This window comes from Thalassophryne amazonica, chromosome 1 (assembly GCF_902500255.1).
Source record: "Thalassophryne amazonica chromosome 1, fThaAma1.1, whole genome shotgun sequence".
NCBI lineage: Eukaryota > Metazoa > Chordata > Actinopteri > Batrachoidiformes > Batrachoididae > Thalassophryne > Thalassophryne amazonica.
This window is the reverse complement of record NC_047103.1, coordinates 125,533,772-125,555,924: the sequence shown is the minus strand read 5'-3', so window position 1 is coordinate 125,555,924 and position 22,153 is coordinate 125,533,772. Positions and strand designations below refer to the sequence as shown.

General features: G+C 40.3%; 1 protein-coding gene across 1 annotated transcript in view; it reads right to left on the bottom strand.

The window, feature by feature from the left end:
- mtrf1 (mitochondrial translational release factor 1) overlaps positions 1–22,153 on the bottom strand; it is an 80,823-nt gene that overhangs the window by 40,657 nt on the left and 18,013 nt on the right. The window contains exons 3-6 of the mRNA XM_034174230.1: positions 18,616–19,095; positions 13,393–13,490; positions 13,225–13,306; positions 8,235–8,342 (exon numbers count right to left, since the gene is read on the bottom strand). Coding sequence (XP_034030121.1) covers positions 8,235–8,342; positions 13,225–13,306; positions 13,393–13,490; positions 18,616–19,006 — 679 coding nt within the window. The 5' untranslated portion in view covers positions 19,007–19,095. The remainder of the gene's footprint in view (positions 1–8,234; positions 8,343–13,224; positions 13,307–13,392; positions 13,491–18,615; positions 19,096–22,153) is intronic.

Here is a 22,153-nt window from a genome sequence, read left to right as displayed (position 1 = left end):
CATCACTAATTGAAGAAAATAAGAACAACCCCAGGTTTCTTTTCAGCACTGTAGCCAGGCTGACAAAGAGTCAGAGCTCTACTGAGCCGAGTATTCCTTTAACTTTAACTAGTAATGACTTCATGACTTTTCTTTGCTAATAAAATTTTAACTACTATCATAACCATCCCAACGACATATCATTCTCTTTGGCTGCTTTCAGTAATGCCGGTAAGACTCTTTCTCTCCGATTGTTCTGTCTGAGTTATTTTCATTAGTTACTTCCTCCAAATCATCAACACGTCTATTAGACCCCATTCCTACCAGGCTGCTCAAGGAAGCCCTACCATTAATTAATGCTTCAATCTTAAATATGATCAATCTATCTTTATTAGTTGGCTATGTACCACAGGCTTTTAAGGTGGCAGTAATTAAACCATTACTTAAAAAGCCATCACTTGACCCAGCTATCTTAGCTAATTATAGGCCAATCTCCAACCTTCCTTTTCTCTCAAAAATTCTTGAAAGGGTAGTTGTAAAACAGCTAACTGATCATCTGCAGAGGAATGGTATATTTGAAGAGTTTCAGTCAGGGTTTAGAATTCATCATAGTACAGAAACAGCATTAGTGAAGGTTACAAATGATCTTCTTATGGCCTCAGACAGTGGACTCATCTCTGTGCTTGTTCTGTTAGACCTCAGTGCTGCTTTTGATACTGTTGACCATAAACTTTTATTACAGAGATTAGAGCATGCCATAGGTATTAAAGGCACTGTGCTGCAGTGGTTTGAATCATATTTATCTAATAGATTACAATTTGTTCATGTAAATGGGGAATCTTCTTCACAGACTAAGGTTAATTATGGAGTTCCACAAGGTTCTGTGCTAGGACCAATTTTATTCACTTTATACATGCTTCCCTTAGGCAGTATTATTAGACAGCATTGCTTAAATTTTCATTGTTACGCAGATGATACCCAGCTTTATCTATCCATGAAGCCAGAGGACACACACCAATTAGCTAAACTGCAGGATTGTCTTACAGACATAAAGACATGGATGGCTTCTAATTTCCTGCTTTTAAACTCAGATAAAACTGAAGTTATTGTACTTGGCCCCACAAATCTTAGAAACATGGTGTCTAACCAGATCCTTACTCTGGATGGCATTGCCCTGACCTCTAGTAATACTGTGAGAAATCTTGGAGTCATTTTTGATCAGGATATGTCATTCAATGCGCATATTAAACAAATATGTAGGACTGCTTTTTTGCATTTGCGCAATATCTCTAAAATTAGAAAGGTCTTGTCTCAGAGTGATGCTGAAAAACTAATTCATGCATTTATTTCCTCTAGGTCGGACTATTGTAATTTATTATTATCAGGTTGTCCTAAAAGTTCCCTGAAAAGGCTTCAGTTAATTCAAAATGCTGCAGCTAGAGTACTGACAGGGACTAGAAGGAGAGAGCATATTTCACCCATACTGGCTTCTCTTCACTGGCTTCCTGTTAATTCTAGAATAGAATTTAAAATTCTTCTTGTTACTTATAAGGTTTTGAATAATCAGGTCCCATCTTATCTTAGGGACCTCATAGTACCATATCACCCCAATAGAGTGTTTCGCTCTCAGACTGCAGGCTTACTTGTAGTTCCTAGGGTTTTCAAGAGTAGAATGGGAGGCAGAGCCTTCAGCTTTCAGGCTCCTCTCCTCTGGAACCAGCTCCCAATTCGGATCAGGGAGACAGACACCCTCTCTACTTTTAAGATTAGGCTTAAAACTTTCCTTTTTGCTAAAGCTTATAGTTAGGGCTGGATCAGGTGACCCTGAACCATCCCTTAGTTATGCTGCTATAGACTTAGACTGCTGGGGGGTTCCCATGATGCACTGAGTGTTTCTTTCTCTTTTTGCTCTGTATGCACCACTCTGCATTTAATCATTAGTGATTGATCTCTGCTCCCCTCCACAGCATGTCTTTTTCCTGATTCTCTCCCTCAGCCCCAACCAGTCCCAGCAGAAGACTGCCCCTCCCTGAGCCTGGTTCTGCTGGAGGTTTCTTCCTGTTAAAAGGGAGTTTTTCCTTCCCACTGTCACCAAGTGCTTGCTCACAGGGGGTCATTTTGACCGTTGGGGTTTTTCCGTAATTATTGTATGGCTTTGCCTTACAATATAAAGCGCCTTGGGGCAACTGTTTGTTGTGATTTGGTGGTATATAAATAAAATTGATTTGATTTGAAGAATGGTGACGAAGGTCAAGTTCAGTTTGTACAGGGTCAAAAGTTAAAGTTACTCCAATTTTGGTAAAAAGTGGTGCAAATTATTGGTTGAGCAAACAGGATTAATAAATGGAATAGTTTTGACAGTGCTGAATGCTTGGTCTCCAAAGCAAAGGTCAAACAATGCTGACGTCCAAAGGATTCGATGACATGTGACATACAGTGAGGAAAATAAGCATTTAAACACCCTGAGATTTTGCAAGTTCTCCCACTTAGAAATCATGGAGGGGTCTGAAATTTTCATCTTAGGTGCATGTCCACTGTGAGAGACATAATCTAAAAAACAAATCCGGAAATCACAATGTATGATTTTTTTAATAATTTATTTGTATGTTGCTGCTGCAAATAAGTATTTGAACACCTGTGAAAATCAATGTTAATATTTGGTACAGTCGCCTTTGTTTGCAATTACAGATCTCAAACATTTCCTGTAGTTTTTCACCAGGTTTGCACTCACTGCAGCAGGGATTTTGGTCCACTCCTCCATACAGATCTTCTCTAAATCTTTCAGGTTTGGAGTTTCAGCTCCCTCCAAAGATTTTCTATTGAGTTCAGGTCTGGAGACTGGCCAGGCCACTCCAGGACCTTGAAATGCTTCTTATGGAGCCCCTCCTTAGTTGCCCTGGCTGTGTGTTTGGGGGTCACTGTCATGCTGGAAGACCCAGCCATGACCCATCTTCAATGCTCTTACTGAGGGAAGGAGGTTGTCTGCCAAAATCTCGCAATACATGACCCCATCCATCCTCCCTTCAATACAGTGCAATCGTCCTGTCCCCTCTGCAGAAGAGCACCCCCAGAGTATGATGTTTCCACCCCCATGCTTTTCAATTTCAATTCAATTTCATTTTATTTTCATTTATATAGCACCAAATCACAACAGAGTTGCCTCAAAGCACTTCACACAGGTAAGGTCTAACTTTACCAACCCCCAGAGCAACAGTGGTACGGAAAAACTCCCTCTGAGGAAGAAACCTCAAGCAGACCAGACTCAAAGGGGTGACCCTCTGCTTAGGCCATGCTACAAAACACAAATTACAGAACAATTCACAGAACAAATCACGGACAAATATACAAGAAATGCTATTGGCGCACAGGACAGGAGGATCGTCAACACGAATACAACTCCCATCTCTGGATGGAGCTGCACCTTAAACAGAGAGAAAAAACAGAATCAGGCATCAGAAAGACAAGAAATACTGTATAATTTTTCAGCATTAAACAACAACAAAAACTGAGAAATACTAAGGTGATCGCCGGCCACTAGCCCTAAACTTCATTAAAAGAACCAGAATTTAGGTAAAGTTGAGGCCGCGGACCGCTCTAATTACTAATAAAAAAAATAAAAAAAAAGAGTAAAAAGCATAAAATAAAACTGTACAAGTATGCTAGCCATATGAAAGGGAAAATAAGTGCGTCTTAAGTCTGGACTTGAAAGTCTCCACAGAATCTGACTGTTTTATTGACGCAGGGAGATCATTCCACAGAACAGGGGCACGATAAGAGAAAGCTCTGTGACCCGCAGACTTCCTATTCACCTTAGGGACACAAAGTAGTCCTGCACCCTGAGAACGTAAAGCCCGGGCCAGTACGTAAGGTTTAATTAGGTCAGCTAGGTAGGAGGGTGCCAGTCCATGAATAATTTTATAGGTTAGTAGCAGAACCTTAAAATCTGATCTCAATGGGACAGGAAGCCAGTGAAGGGATGCCAAAATGGGTGTAATGTGGTCGAACTTTCTGCTTCGTGTCAAAAGTCTGGCTGCAGCATTTTGAACCAATTGGAGACCCCTAATGCTAGACTGCAGTAAACCAGAAAATAGAACACTGCAGTAGTCCAATCTTGAAGAGATAAATGCATGGATCAGGGTCTCAGCATCAGCCATAGACAGGATGGGACGAATCTTCCCTATATTTCGCAGGTGGAAGAAAGCAGTCCAAGTAATATTTCTAACGTGGAGGCCAAAGGACAAGGAAGGATCAAAAATTACCTCAAGGTTCCTCACTTTGTCAGTGTGATGTATGACACACGAGCTGAGGCTGAGCGTTAACTGGTCAAATTGATGCCGATGTCTCACTGGACCAAGAACCATCATTTCAGTCTTATCAGAGTTTAAAAGTAGGAAGTTTCTAGACATCCAACTTCTCACTGCTGAAAGGCAATCTTCTAAGGATTTTATGTGAATGAGATTACCAGCAGTTATTGGCATGTATAAGTGAGTATCATCTGCATAGCAGTGAAAGGTAATCCCAAAACACCGCAATATGTGCCCAAGGGGTGCTATATAAAGGGAGAAAAGCAGGGGGCCTAAGACAGACCCCTGTGGAACCCCAAATTTCATGTCACTAAGGTTAGAGGTAGTGTTACTGTACAAAACACAGTGAGAATGACTGGTCAAGTATGACGTCAGCCATGCAAGGGCACTCCCAGTAATCCCAAAATTATTTTCCAGCCTATCAAGTAGAATATGATGATTCACTGTATCAAATGCAGCACTGAGATCTAACAGAACCATAGTGGTGTCCGAATCCATTGTAAGCAGAAGATCATTCACCACTTTAGTGAGCCGTCTCTGTGGAATATTTTCTAAAAACAGACTGCAGTGGCTCAAAGAGATTATTTTCAGTAAGATAGTCTACGAGCTGCCATGACACCACTTTTTCCAGAATTTTAGAGAAAAATGATAGATTTGATGTCGGTTGATAGTTTGTCAATACACTAGGGTCAAGATTAGGTTTCTTAAGTAATGGTTTAATCACTGCAGATTTGAAACATTTAGGAACAGATCCAGAAGTTAAAGAAAGATTAATAATTTCCAGCACAGTCGGCCCAAGAGTGGGCCACAGGTCTTTAAACAGTTTTGTTGGTATAGGATCAAATAAACAGGTTGTGCTTTTTGTTGACTTACGAGTTTTGTCAGCATGCCTAGTGAGATACTGTCAAATTCTGTAAATCTAGGTAATACCTCAGTAGTGGCGCCCACAATCAATAGCAGGATGTAGTGGCTGGATTAAGGCATGCTGGGATATGTTTAACCTGATGTCTTCTATTTTCTTCCCAAAGTAATACAGGAAATCTTGTGCTGTAAAAGGAGAGCGAACTACAGGTGGCTGTCCATGCAAAAGTGTTGCCACTGTGGCGAACAAGAACTTTGAGTTATGCTTGTTTTTGGTGATCAAATCAGAGTAGTAAGTCCGCTTTGTAGCCAATAATGCATGCTTATAGTCTAAGATAGCACCACGCCATGCAAGGTGAAATACTACTAATTTTGAACAATGCCATTTCCGTTCTAGACCTCTTGCTTTATGCTTGAGGTCATGCAGATAATCACTGAACCAAGGTGACTGTGATTTGGGGGAGCGCGGTTTTAACACAGGTGGTGCAATCATGTCGAGTGTAGTTTTGAGCACTGAGTTTAAACTATCCATAAGTCTGTCTACTGACTGGGTATTTGTCAAATGTGAAGCTAAGACATCAGGCAGTCTAGCTTCGAGTTCAGTCTTAATTGAGGAGTTGATGAATCGCCGTAAAGATATATAAAGGTGTTGTTCCACTAAACACAGCAGCGAAACTGTAAACTTAATAAGTGAGTGATCAGACACCACTGATGTAAGAGGCATGATGTCAATATTCGTGACAGCAATACCACGTGCGAGAACCAGATCCAGGGTATTTCCACTAATGTGCGTCGAATCCTGAATGCATTGCCGAAATCCTAATGCATCCACAATTTCCATAAATGATTTGCAGAGGGGATCAGAAGGCTTATTTATATGAATGTTAAAGTCACCAATGATCAGAATGTTATCTATACTAAACCTAGATTTATAAATAAGAGCAACACCCCCGCCTTGCTTTGCATCACGAGGGACGTGACTAAATGTATATGCTGGTGGGCAGGCCTCATTTAAGGGGAGGACAGCTGTAGGTTTAAGCCAGGTTTCACGTAGCCCAATCATATCTAAGTGATGATCAATAATTAGGTGGAAGATGCTTCACGGTTGGGATGATTTTCTTGGGGTTGTTCTCATCCTCTAAACATGGTAAGTGGATTCCAAAAAGCTCTATTCTGGTCTCATCTGACCACATGACCTTCTCCCATGCCTCCTCTGGATCATCCAGATGGTCACTGTTGAACTTCAAACCGCCCTGGACATGTGCTGGCTTGAGCAGGGGGACCTTGCTGCCCTGCTGGATTTTAAACCATTACTAATGTAATGTTTGTGACTGTGGTCCCAGCTCTCTTCAGGTCACTGACCAGGTCCTCCTGTGTAGTTCTGAGCTTTCTCAGAATGATCCTTAAACCACAAAGTGAGATCTTGCATGGAATCCCAGACCGAGGGAGACTGACAGTAATCTTGTGTTTCTTCCACTTTCTAATAAATAAGCATAACAGTTGTTGTCTTCTACCAAGCTGCTTGCCTGCTGTCCTGTAGTCCATCCCAGCCTTGTGCAGGTCTACAGTTTTGTCCCTGGTGTCCTTTAGACAGCACTTTGGTCTTGGCTATGGTGGACAGGTTGGAGTGTGATTGATTGTGTGTGTGAACAGGTGTCTTTTATACAGGTAACAAGTTCAAACAGGTGCAATTATTACAGGTAAAGAGTGCAGAATAAGAGGGCTTCTTGAAGAAAAATTAACAGGTCTGTGTGAGCCAGAATTCTTGCTGGTTGGTAGGAGTTCAAATACTTATTTGCAGCAGTAAAATACAAAATGGGCAATTCCACGGTAACAGAATTACAATCTGAGCAAATCTGTCATGGTTCGATGCCATATATCCAGATTTTGCTGCTGTTGTAATTCCGTTGCCATAGAATTGCCCAATTATTAAAAAAAAAAAAAAAAGAAAAAAAAAAAAATCATACATTGTGATTTCCGGATTTTTGTTGATTATGTCTCTCACTGTGGACATGCACCGAAGATGAAAATTTCAGACCCCTCCATGATTTCTAAGTGGGAGAGATTGCAAAATCGCAGGGTGTTCAAATACTTATTTTCCTCACTGTATGTTACCGAATATCATGATAACTAAGAATGACACAAGATGCAAACTATTTCTTTTTGAAACCCTATTAACTCAACCAATAATTTGCCAGTAAACATCCAGGAGTCACCAGGTAAGTTTGAGATGTTCAGTGTGATGATCACTGTGAAACTACAATATATAAATAAAAATAAATGAAAAAAAAATTACAATTTGTAATGCATTTGACTCTTTTACATCAACAAATGCTGAGTCTTTAATTATACTAATTACACTGAACACAAATGCACACAAACGTGCTGCCAGGCGACAGCTTAATGCTAACTTTAACACTGAAAATGCCATACACATGCTAACACATTAGCATCGCTCCAATTTTAAAGTTATAAAATACATGTTTCAGAAGACCATAACAGATTAGTTTAACATAAAAAGGTAAATACTATCCACAGACATATGCTCTTTATGGTTTTAGTGGGGAAAAATGAAGAGAATGTAAAATAAAAACCAACAGATTCACTTCAAGGGCCCCTTGCTGCCCAACAAGATGCCTGATGGAAGTAAAAGCAGAAATTCTTCATCCGTTAAATTTGTATCTGCTCCACCATCTGGGATGTATCCTGCCTGATGCCCGTGACTGCTGGATCAAATCTGAGCGTAATGTGTGGGCTTTTTTCCTCCTCATGTACAGCGGTGAGGCGAATTATACTTATTTTATGCAGTTTGGCAAAATAATATAAACTTAGTCTGCACCAAGAGTGCTTGCAAATGCAAATGAAAATATTTACAAAACTGCCTATCCTGGCAGGTACATCGGAACACAAGAGTGTCAACATATTAAATATTGCATACTGTAATTTCGTCATGTTTCAGCTGCTGGCTACTGGACATGGCATCTTGCATTGCTGTCCACAGTCAACTAGTTAGCCAGATAAGATAGAAAAACAGATATATGGCAGAAGCTGGAGGTGACACTTGTTAAAAAAAAGACAATTATATCTTACCCACATCAGAAGGTGTGTAGTTTATGACATCAAAGTCCCAGTTTTTGTAGTGGGCAAAGCCCTGATACATTTCAAACATTTCTCTGGTGAACTGCTGACAGATGTCACCTATAACCACACACAAAAAAATTATGTTTAATTTTGGATGGAAAAAAAATAATTTTGTTGATGATGAACATGCATCAGTGGACTGAGCTGTAACTGTAGTTACACATACTCTGGGTTCTCTCCAGCATTATAACAGCGTAACGGCAGTTACACTGCTGCCTGAAAAAAATTACACTGCAGTTGGGCCATTATGCTGTTTCTGGGGGTGTGTAGCAGGAAAATGATCATTTCTCTAGGTTGTTTGTGGACCTGCTGCAGGTCCACAATTAACCTAGAGAAATGCTCCTTTATTTTATCAACCTCAGTCAAAGCCATTTTAAGATGTCAATCGTGAGTCACTTTTCTACTGATTAAAGTCGTTTCCGGACTATCGTCTGTTATTGAGGGCAAGAAAAGAGAATCACTTGCTGTTTCACCCCATAAGGCTTTTTTTTTTTTTTTTTTATTCCTCATAATGTGCATTTTCTGTGGGACAGTGCACAAAAGTTCTCTGGTGTGGCAGCAATAGGAAAAGTTCTCATACACCCCCTAAAGTTTTCCTGTAACGATTTCTTACATTAAATAATTAATTGTAATGTAATTAAAATAGTTTGAAAAAAATAAAATAATTTAGGGAATGTGTTTGATATTTGTAAATTAAATACTAAAAAAAAAATAGATTACATAATATTTTAGGTGGTATTCTTCCATTTATAACAAACCGGTTTGCATTTAAACAGGTTTTTACAATCATTTTATTACTGAGTGATAACCTGAAACTGCCTTTGTGCAGCTGTGGACTGGGCAGGATATCTATGAAGCGATCAAGTTGTTTTTTTCAGTTATGGTCTACAACCCCAATTCCAATGAAGTTGGGATGTTGTGTGAAATGTAAATTAAAACAGAATATAATGATTTTCAAATCCTCTTCAACTTGTATTCAACTGAATACACCACAAAGACAAGATATTTAATGTTCAAACTGATAAACTTTATTGTTTTTGTGCAAATATTTGCTCATTTTGAAATGGATGCCTGTAACACGTTTCAAAAAAGCTGGGACAGTGGTATGTTTACCACTGTGTTACATCACCTTTCCTTCTAACAACACTCAATAAGTGTTTGGGAACTGAGGACACTAATTGTTGAAGCTTTGTAGGTGGAATTCTTTCCCATTCATGCTTGATGTACAACTTCAGTTGTTCAAAAGTCCGGGGTCTCCACGCTGTTGTAACTTGTGCAGAATGTGGCTTGGCATTGTCTTGCTGAAATAAGCAGGGACGTCCCTGAAAAAGACGTTCCTTGGATGGCAGCATGTTGTTAAGGATCTTACCGTGTGGTTTCAGGAACACTTCAGAAAACCATTGTCAGTTAACACAGTTCGTCGCTACATCTACAAGTACAAGTTAAAACGCTACCATGCAAAGCAAAAGCCATACATCAACAACATCCAGAAACACCGCCACCTTCTCTGGGCCCGAGCTCATTTGAAATGGACAGACACAAATTGGAAAAGTGTGCTGTGGTCTGATGAGTCCAAATTTCAAATTGGTTTTGGAAATCATGGACGCCGTGTCCTCCGGACAAAAGAGGAAAGACCACCCAGATTGTTACCAGCGCAAAGTTCAAAAGCCAGCATCTGTGATAGTATGGGAGTGTGTTAGTGCCCATAGCATGGGCAACTTACACATCATGGGCAACTTACACATCTGTGATGGCACCATCAATGCTGAAAGGTACATCCAGGTTTTGGAGCAACACATGCTGCCATCCAAGGAACATCTTTTTCAGGGACGTCCCTGCTTATTTCAGCAAGACAATGCCAAGCCACATTCTGCACGTTACAACAGCGTGGAGACCCCGGACTTTTGAACAACAGAAGTTGTACATCAAGCATGAATGGGAAAGAATTCCACCTACAAAGCTTCAACAATTAGTGTCCTCAGTTCCCAAACACTTATTGAGCGTTGTTAGAAGGAAAGGTGATGTAACACAGTGGTAAACATACCACTGTCCCAGCTTTTTTGAAACGTGTTACAGGCATCCATTTCAAAATGAGCAAATATTTGCACAAAAACAATAAAGTTTATCAGTTTGAACATTAAATATCTTGTCTTTGTGGTGTATTCAATTGAATATAGGTTGAAGAGGATTTGCAAATCATTGTATTCTGTTTTTATTTACATTTTACACAATATTCCAACTTCATTGGAATTGGGGTTGTAGAAACTGATCTATTAATCTCTATAATGAACTAAATTAAAATGCCATTTTGTCATCTTTTCACTGCCTTCCTGTCCCAATGAGATGAGATTTTAAGGTTCTGCTCCTAGCCTATAAAATTGTTCAAGAACTGGCACCTCCCTACCTAGCTGACCTAATTAAACCCTAAGTACCGGCCCGGGCTTTGCATTCTCATGTTTCCCTAGGCTGAATAAAAAGTCTGCAGGTCACAGAGGTTTCTCTTATCTTGCCCCTGTTCTGTGGAATAATTTCCCTGTGTCAATAAAACAGTCAGATTCTGTAGACTTTTAAGTCCAGACTTAAGACCCACTTATTTTCCCTTTTGTAAGGCTAGTATACTGGCATAGTATGTTTCTATACTTTTTACTCTTTTAATTCATTTTATTAAGAAATGGAGCAGTCCGCAGCCTCAACTTTATCTAAATTCTGGGTCTTTTAGTGAAGCTTAGGGCTAGTAGCTGGCATTTACCTTAGTATTTGTTCTGTTTTTCTTGTTGCTTAATGCTGACAAATTACAATGTATTTGTTGTCTTTCTAATGCTTCCTTCTGCTTTTTCCTTTTCTCTCTGTTTGAGGTGCGGCTCCTTCCAGAGATGAGTGTGGTGTCTATTCCGGAAACTGTCCTGTACACAGGCAACATTTCCTGTATGTTCGTTTTGTGAATTGTTTCGTAATTTGTGTCTGTAGCATGGCCCAAGTGGAGGGCTCTGGGGGTTGGTAAGGATAGACCTTACTTGTGTGAAATGCCTTGAGGTAACCTTGCTGTGATTTGGCGCTATATAAATGAAAATAAAATTAAACTGACAGTTGATCTTTGTTCAGATATTAATAATGACTGTTTGAGTGCAATGGTAAGAATATTTGCATGACTTGAAAGATGGAACATGCATACAGCGCCCTCCAAAAGTATTGGAACATACTTGGTATTTCACACATTTTAATTTGTTTATGCCATTTGAAATACAAACTATATAATAAATAATAAATAAAAATAAAATACAATTCTAAAGCTATCTTCATTAAACTCAAATTGAAAGCAAATCTCCACAACTTGATCTAAATTAATTACAAATATAAAAGCCAAGATGATAGGTTGCAAACGTAGTGGGACCTTTCGGTATAATACCTGTAAATAATCAGTTTGATTACCAGTTTTCTTTACACAAGTCAGGGGATTGATACATGAACATTTCCAAGTCAATGAATGTCTCTCGGACTTTATTTACATCAATTATGAAGAAATACAAACAGTATGACACTCTATGGTAAATCTGTATGGAGTAGACCAGTGGTTTTCAAAGTGTGAGCCCTCTCCCCCGGGGGGTGCCAGAGTTCTTTGGGGGGTATTGAGAACTGGTTCTTTTCGAGAATCGTTAAATTATTTGATCCACCGACATCAATAGCCTTTTTGCTTAACAATTCCCTTATCGGTCCTTCAGAGCAGCCATTGTTTTTGAGGGTGTTTGAATCAGAATCAGAATCATTGACTACGTTTACATGCAACCAATAACCCTTTCATAACCAGAATATTAGCAATAACCCGGTTGCGCACGGCCATGTAAACAACCCGCAAAAACCCGAATATGCTCATATTCCAGTTTTTAAAAACCCAAATATGATCCCTGGGTTACTCCTTTTCTAACCTGAATATCAGGTCATATAAAACGCATGTCAGAATATCCCCATAGAAAGGAACATTATTTTGTGTTCTGCGCATGTCCTATCTGCAAGGAATCTTGGTCTTTTGAGTACGGCAACCACTTGTATGCGGCACGCGCAACCCACCGGACACTACAGAAGCAGAGGTAAAGAAGTATGGCGAAATCCAGACACGACAGCACAGCACCACACTTTTGGAGCGAGGAGGAAACCGAATACTTCATTAGTATTGTGAAAGACATGAATATAATGTCTTTTATTGACGGTAGAAAGAGGAAGAAGAAACGGAAATGACGCATATTTGCGTCATGACATTCTCCGTGCGTCTGGACGTTGTCCATGCGTCGCTGTTTAGATGGGGATATTCCAAATGATACCAGTGACCATGTATACAGGAGTAACTCTGTCTGCTTAAGCATGTAAATGGGTTATTCTTAATGATTCAGAAACCGGAATATTGACCTTAAGCCGAATATTAACAGCATGTAAACGTAGTCACTGTAATTTGCAATGCAACGAGATTTGAGTGCAGCTCCAAAAGGTGCTTTTCCGAGGTGCGAGTAATTGTTAGCCAAATAAAAGATAATGAATATAAACAATAAATTATTTAAATACTGTATATGTACAACTAAATAAAATGTGGACCAAAGTAAAATGTAAAACGAGAACTATTTACAACTGCGGAATAATATTGCACTTGAAATATTGCACATGGTTACAGATATTGTACAGGAAATGATCAGGAAAATGATAATTTCTTTACGCTGATTGCAGACCCTGCAGCAGGTCTGTAATCAACCGCTTCTGTAATGGCTGTTCTTGAAGTTTGAAGCATCAGAGTAGTGCTCTGCCCCTGCTTTGTTGGTTCATTGCTTCGCTGCTTTTCAGAAGTGGGAAGTCTGCACAAACATCTGCACAGAATGTATCTAAAAGTGAACATTCACTGCAAAGAAGTCTGTAATAATTACAAATTTTTAAAAAAATGGTATGTAACACTTACCTCCTGTTGTTCGTCCTGACACAACCTCCAGCACAATGTTACTGGAGTCCAATGGGTCAGTGGGCACAAGAGCCTTGATAAGCTGGAGGAAAAAAAAAAAAACAGTCAGATATTGTATCACTCCACATACTTTTCTACAAATGTCTGGTTATGAGTCGGTGTTCTTACATCTCTTCTTAAAGTCAAAATCTTGTGAGAAATCTGAGCTTCCTCCTCTTTCAACAGCTCTGTCAAATGTGCATCTTCCTCTGTGGCCCCAGAAGAACCTGCAATCAAGTGCAAAGTAAAACATTATATTAGCATGTTTCCTGAACAGTTATGCATCCCTCAATTTTCTGTAAGCCTCACTGTGGAAGGGTGTGAGGCAGGGTGCACCCTGGACAGGACGCCAGTCTTTCACAGGGATTATGCTAACATCACTGATGCAGTTTGGATACAAATGATGTACTGATTCATATAAACTCTCCATTGTCTCTCTCCTGTTGGGTCTGCAGATACCCTGGAAAATGCATTAAATTTAAAAATCTACACTAATAAGCACATCTTGCTTGTTTCACTTCATTTGTTATGTCATGACATCATGTGTAACAGAACAGTGTCAGCAAAAAAATTCTGTGACAAGTACAACCATAAATGTATTAATTTAACACATTTTATTTGTGAAAATCATTTTTGTCATGGCCACTGTTCTGCAGCATTGTGATGACTTCTTCATGCAATGACATTTAGCAAAAACCAATCTGGCTATGGCAGCTTCTGCTCAGAATAACTTGCCAACACCATGCAGCATAAACGGACAATCTGCTGCTGCAAGTCACATGTTCATCAGTAGATTTTGTTCAAGTTAATTTGGACAGCCATACAAATTAAATGGCAAATCTCTACTTGCAAAATGATCTAAATATTCTGCTATGATTTTGAAAACAGACTTTACCATCTCTTTGGTATTCATAAAAAACAAACAAAAACACACACACACACACACACACACATATATTAAGGGTGAACGTGTGTGTGGACTTACTGTAATGCTTCAGCGCCACCAGACAAATACTGAGGAAAGGTGTTGCCTTTCTAATTAGAATGGTTTAAAACATTTATTTACATTTACTGAAGTAAATATGCATATTTGCAGGGATCTGTTCCAGGCTCCCTGACACATCTAATCTAGTGTCAACAAGAAGCATTTTAAATGACATCTCATGTTATTTAATGTGCCGTTCAACAGCACAACATCAAAGTATTTGTGATTCTATGTCTATCCGTGCATGTGGTCACGATTAGTGTTCCCTGTGTTTTATTGCTGATTAAACCTCTCGCTCTGTGAGTCAGCAGGTGCAATTCCAGAAAACATTTTACTCGGCATTTCTTGGTGGGTGACATCAGTCTGAGCAAAACAGCAGCACAATAACAGCCAGAATGAAACAAATGTAAGTACTGACCAGTCATACAAACTGATGGCTCAGCATTCATTCAGATCAGTGGACCTGCGAGAAGATGCTTGTAAAAAGTTGGGAATACTATATCAGGAGATAATGGACTTCCTACCATTGTCAACAAGCATCACGTTCACCACCTAGTTCAGTACTCCGTACGTACAGAGGAGATGACACACTTCTTCCCAAAACTCTTAATTTTTTTTTAGATAGTCTGTCAGATTTCAGATCCTGATGTGTGCCAAGTCTGCTATCTGTGGAGCAGGACGCTATTTTAATCCTGTTATAACTGCCACTGTGAACGCGCACATGAAGCTCTCTCTGCAATGCTCTTTTCAACCCAGCTGTGTGTATGTGTATCTGAAACGCCACCACAATGCTGTTTTTACAGGCTGCCTAAAAATGCAGCTGTATTTCTTACATTGGAAAAAGTTGGGAATATGTTATTTTCTAGAGATAATGGACTTTCTATCTAACATACGCGAATTGTGAGAGAACTTTGTGAGGGGCAAACGACACATGAAACTAGATTGGGAGTGATTGGAAACAAAAATGAGGATCTGACATTCCTTGTGGGAGACACACACAGGCTGCCCTGGGGCGTGCCAAAATAGCAGCGATAATCTGAGAGACACAGCACTTATGGAAGTGGCCGAGGGATCCCAGCAGCCATGGCTCATGGTCAGCAGGGATTATCTTTTTCCTTCTAAATCAGGACCACAATGGCCAAACCGAACGTCTCATGCTGGCGGGCAAGAGCCGTGTGCACACATGGTCAGCCCATGCACAGAAGTGGGCTTCAGCACACCAGAACCAAGGAGGCCATCTGTCCACAGGGGGATGTCGGGCGTCATCCTTGTGCAACGGTTCCAGCCAGGACCTTGATGCCGTGGACAGCTGGACATATTTCATCCTGTGGCTGGCGTGTTGTGGGGGAAGCCGGCACTCTGGCACGTCACGTGCACTTGGCAACTCCACAGTCGTAGGGAACTTAGATAAATTTCATATCCAGCTGACAATGGTTGTCTGCTGAATGTTTTCGTGATGATAGTGCGAATGGCCACACATTTTCAAAGTGCCAAACGAGTGGTGTTAGATGTTTGTGTGTGTCAGCTGGAATTTGGCCGGCACCTGCTGTGAGAGGGTTTGATGGGCTTGCGCACTGCACACTGTCTTTCAGCCACTGGTCTGCGCTAATAATTGTAGCAACAGGTGTACAAGGCATTTGAGGCAGCTATGAATTTATACGTTTTGCATACGATTCCTGCTTCATGCGCACTTCGACCAAATTCGCACTATGTGTGAAGGGGCCCTTAGACTTTCACAGTTATGGCATCAATGACAACATTTATGACCATGCACAAAGCTGTGCCTCTAGCAGAGACTATTTTTAACAGACCGCATTCATGGCAAATAGACAGTAAGTATTCTCAAAGAGAAGAGCGGCTGCTGCTTTTACAGTGACTTCATCAAAGTTAACACAGCTATCACTTCAAAAATGAATCATCACGGCATCAAACTTATGTAAACGTTACAACTAACCCAAAGCTCCATTCGTAACGTTAGCAACAGTTTGTCTAAACTCCATCCAACAGCGCACTGGCATGCTTGCCCATAGTGGCATAAATGCTGCTGGAAACACTTGGAAAAATTAGTACTTTGTTTTTGGCAGTCTCCGTAGCTGTTTGTTTTGATTGGCGTATGTTTAAGACTGTTCACAGCAGTGCACACATTAATACACGTATATAATCACATGGTGTCTCCTACCCTAAATCTGAGTTGTTATGAATTCTGTGCAGCATGTCCTTTAATGCTGTATTTTCTGATTGCACCAAAACAGCTCTTATATAGCTATTTAGCTCATGACAGTTTAAACAAAGTAAATACAGAATCAATTAAAATCTTTTTACAAACCCAAAACAATCTAAAAACACAAAGTTAAAAAATGTCAGAAATTGCTTTATCTTAAAGGAGATCTCTAAGCTTGCTCAACAGCTGACACATCATGTTTAGCACCTCATTCCAACACCAGAAGGTCTTGTCAGGTCTTGGGTGCATGCACTGGTGCTGCTCTGGGCCAGATCCACCTCACCACAGGATCACTTTGAGTCCTGGATGGCAACCACCCATGTAGACAACTGCTCTGGTTACACCTCTAGAAGCTAACCATCTCTCTGATGCAGCCAGGTGTAAAGTGTACATCCCCTTGGTCTCCACCACCTGCTGGGGTCAATGCTTAGGCTTGGAGAACAGCTTGGCCTCCAGCAAGGACGGTCGCATTCCTCCCCTCTCCTCCTTTCTGCTCTCTATCTCTGCTCCGACCTTCAAAGTCCCAGCTTCACCAGACTGTGAATTCTTCAAATTATGATTGGGATTAACTATGGAATTGATCAGCTGGTCTCTCAACGCCATTGATACCATTTGTTTTCGACAAGGAGATCAGGGTTTGGGGACCCTGCGTGCCCTGATGGAACCTACCCAGCGGGCTTTGCTCTCGATGGCTGAGAGAATGGAGTGTGACATACGACTCCACTCTCTGTGGAAGATGTTGAGGATTCATTCGTATTCGCTTTTATGGTGGGAGGTTTGGTGCTGATTGGTTTGTGCGCTGCCCTGACCCACAGGAATATTAGCAAGATGGCTGCTTCCAGAATTTTGTCCCCTCATCAGTCCGTCATAATTAATGAGTTGGGCAATGCTGTGTAATCTCAGACTGCGTGAACTCTTGAACTCAAACGCAAAATGGATTCAATGTCGGAGCAAATCACTGCATTGCAAAGAAATGTACTGCTGAGGACCAGAGAATATTCTTCATAAATTTGGACTCTCGACGGTCAGGGGTGCAGTAAATAGAATTCTGTATCTCTCCGCCAAACATCAACATGGCGGCCTTATCGGCTCCTGAAGGCCAAATTCCCTGCTCTTCCCCCAGAAGGATCTACAGCCTTGGTGAAGGAATTCGCCCCCCCACCCTTCTCATCTCCCCACGGACACGGACAGAAACTGTCAGACTTTACGCACACACGGACAGAAATTGACAGAAATTTAACTCATCTGCACACGACGCATGTCTCCCTCCCTCCATCCCTTTTACCCCCCCCCCCCGTGTCTCTCCACTCCCCCCACCCTGGCTTCCTCCTTGCCACCTCGAAGGCAGCGTTACTGCTGCAGCCTTCAACCCCCAGGCTGGGCGGCGCGGGCCCCTCCTGCGGTGGCCTTCACCTACTTTGCCTCAATTCGGAAGACAGAATACTTCAAGTTCAGTGCACATAATGTCAAATGTATATGTGCTGTCTTTAATTTTGATGTGTGCCATTATTACGGTAAACAAGTAATAATTGTGGATTAATTGCTGTATCTTGTCTGAGGTAATTGGAGTGTAAACGTAATTGCCCTTTTTTTGGATCAATAAAGTTGTTTGAAGTCTGAAGTAGGCGCCTACATCTTGGATCATGCCCAGAGAAATGCACCATGATACCAAATTCTTGTTGCACGTGACATTCCTCCTGTGCGTCTGCCTATGCAAATGTTAATTTGACTCAAGTGGTAACCAAAGACACTCTAGAGGTACCTAGGATCAAAGACAACCAGTCAACAATTTACATCAGATTAGCATTCAAGTCTCACAATCATAGGGTAAAAAGAGAAAGCACAAACTTGGACCTTCGTTCCCCTACCAAGGCATCGGTATCAGGAAAAAAAAAAAAAAAAAAAAACCCTGTCTGGTGATCTCACGCCTCCATAACGTCTGAACGATTCTATATGTTCAACACTTTCATTGTGTACAGCAGCACTTCTGATGGCTGAGTACAGAAATTCACTGAAGCTAAGTTCTTGCAAAAACGCGTTCAGTGTTGGGAGCTTTCCACATAATGCGCACAAAGTATACAGTCGAACGTTTCAAAAGTTCTTATGTATCAAACAACAAACTCACTGACTACAGAAAAATGCTCACCATCCAGAACTGACGAAACCTCCTGCAGGTCTTTTAAAGCCTGCTCACTTTTGTGAAATACATTCGCCAGTGGCAGCAGCTTTGTGCGTTTCTTCATCAGCAATTTTCTCTCCGAGTCGCTGAGATGTGCATACTGCAGTTTCTTACTGACTTCCCCATATTCCTCCATGAGCTGCTGGAGATACCTCTGCACCGACTCATTCTTGTACAAATCTGCAAAATCAGTGTGACAGAAGCGTTTTGTGGCTGCAGCCCCGCAGTGCTGCAGCTCCTCTGGAAGCAGGTTAGCATGGTTAGCACGTCTGACACTGCTGTGCCGCGTAAGTGGTGTCCACCGTCTTCCTACACGGCTGCCAAAGACGCAGAGCCTAACACATCGAACTACGAACATTCGACCGCATTTAAACAGTAAAATAAAAAAAGAAGAGTGATATTCAAACGTTTAATTTCACTGTCTTCAACTTGACACCAAGGGATATACTTCAACCTCGCTACTATAAACCGGAACCGGATGTAAAAAAAATAAGCCGTGACAGTTAGGGAATTGTAGTTTTATTCGAAGGAGTTGTAGTTTTGTACAATTTTCTTCGTTTACAAATTAAATACTTAAATTCCCAGGGCAAAAGAGCTATTAGGTGTTATTGTGAGAATTATTTTGTCAGGCAGAACAATAAAAATGAAAGTTATAATGTATAGAGAAAAAAAAACAATAAAGTCCAATTTAATTTTCCAAGAATAAAGAATACTTTAAAGTATGGTGACTGTCGGATGTGTTTTCAAAATAAAGTTTTTTTATGTCAAGCAAAAACAAAACAAACAAAATAAATTATGCAAAGTTTCTGTAATGAGTTGGAATGGTGTGCGAGTCTAGAATGTTTTTAGAACCTAGACCTCAACATGTTTTACACGAGGAAGAACTCAACCCTTTTATTTACTGTTAATTACAGAATTTTTTAATGTTAATTTACTTTCTTAAGTATTAAGTAAGTTGTATTTATAAATTGTTTAGGTTCTTGTTATCATATACACACTATTATTATTATTATTATTATTATTATTATTATTATTCCTTCTATTTTGTCATTTGATTTTTAAATGGACCACAGTGGAAATAAGTGTTTAGATAGATAGATAGATACTTTATTGATCTCACAATGGAGAAATTACGTTTACACTCCAGTTACCTCAGACAGCAATTAGTCCACAATTATTACTTGTTTACCGTAATTCTGGCACACATCAGAATTAATGTGTGCCAGAATTAATGGCACACATTAATTCTGATGTGAATCCAGAATTAATGTGGCATACAAAAATCTATGTATTTCTTGTGTCATATATGGATGACACATATGTATTTTTAATGTATTTACAATTATATCATGTACTTACATTTAACTTACTAAATAAAACCACGCACGCACGCACACACACACACACCACTTCACTTTTAATACATAGATGATTTACCGACCCCTGCTGGAATAAAGTGCGAGTCCAAAATGTAACTGTCAACATCCAATGTTCAGTTTTGTGAGCCAATATAGTTTCTCCAAAAATATCAGTCCTATCAACATTCCATTTTGGCGGTGATCATCCTTGACCCAAAATACATAAGCATACCAAAGGACAAATGTCATCTCTCCCCAGTTTGTCCGTGATCAAAGTTATACACATGCACGCACACACGCATGCAAGCATGCAGGCATACAGAGGCCACTTGGCTATTAATATATGAATTTCCAAACTAAAACTCGAACTTGTACAAGGTCATAACAACATATAATCTACAGTATCATGTTTGATCACAATCCATGAAGACCTTACAGTGAGGCAACTAAGTATTTGACCCACTGTTGATTTTGCAAGTCCTCCAACCTACAAAGAATGGAGAGGTCTGTAATTTGTATTGTAGGTACACTTCACCTGTGAGAGACAAAATCCTAATAAAATAAAAAAATCATAAAATGGCATTGTATGATTTTTCAATAATTAATTTGCATTTCATTGCATGAAATAAGTATTTGGTACAGAAGCCTTTGTTTGCAATTACAGAGGTCAGACGTTTCCTGTAGTTCTTGGCCAAGATTGTAAACACTGTAGCAGGTATTTTGCACATTTGATGCCACCACAGAGATCTTCTCCACATCTTTCAGGTTTTGAGTATCAGTTCCCTCCAAAAATTGTCTATTGAGTTCAGGTCTGGAGACTGGCCAGGCCACTCCAGGACCTTGAAATGCTTCTTATGGAGCCCCTTCTTAGTTGCCCTGGCTGTGTGTTTGGGGTCATTGTCATGCTGGAAGACCCAGCCATGACCCATCGCCATGACCCATCTTCAATACTCTTACTGACGAAAGGAGGTTGTTTTGCTAAAATCTCAAGAAACGTGACTCCATCCATTCTCCCTTCAATACCGTGCAGTCATCCTGTACCCTTTGCAGAAAAGCACCCGCAAAAATGATGTTTCCACCCCCATGTTTCACGGTTGTTGTCATCCTCCAAACACGGTGAGTGGAGTTGATACCAAAAAGCTCTATTTAGGTCTCATCGGACCACATGACCTTCTCCCATGTCTCCTCTGGATCATCCAGATGGTCACTGGTGAACTTCGAACGGGGCCTGGACATGTGCTGGCATGAGCAGGGGGACCTTGCTGCCCTGCTGGATTTTAAACCATGACAGCATCGTGTGTTACTAATGTAATCTTTGTGACTGTGGTCCCAGCTCTCATTCAAGTCTTTGACCAGGTCCTTCCGTGTAGTTCTGGGCTTTCTCAGAATCATCCTTACCCCATGAGGTGAGATCTTGCATGGAGCCCCAGAACAAGGAAGATTGGCAGTCATCTTGTGTTTCTTCCATTTTCTATTAATTGTGCCAACAGTTGTTGCCTTCTCACCAAGCTGCTTGCCTGTTGTCCTGTAGCCCATCCCAGCCTTTTTGTCCCTGGTGTCCTTAGACAGTTCTTTGGTCTTGGCCATGGTGGATAGGTCGGAGTGTGATTGATTGTGTGGACAGGTGTCTTTTAAACAGGTAATGAGTTCCAACAGGTGCAATTAATACAGGTAAAGAGTGGAGAATAAGAGGGCTTCTTAATGAAGAGAGCCAGAAGCCTGGCTGTGAGATCCAGAATTCTTGCTGGTTGGTAAGTGATCAAAGACTTATTTCATGCAATAAAATGCAAATTAATTATTTTCTTATTATTATTATGATTATTATGATGATGATGATTATTATTATTATTTAGATTCTGTCTGTCACAGCTGAAGTGTAAAGATAAAAATTACAGACCTCTCCATTCATTGTAGGTGGGAAAACTTGCAAAATCGACAGTGAATTACATTACATTTGGCAGACGCTTTTATCCAAAGCGACTTACAATCGAGGACATAATCATAGCATATAACACTTGCAAATACAAAGTGCACAGGAAATATACAGAACAATAGGTGCAAATGCCAAATGGGGTTAGTTTTTTTTTTTTTCTTTTTTTTCTTTTCCTTTTTTCTTTTTTAATTTAAGTACATTAACACAGGGTTAA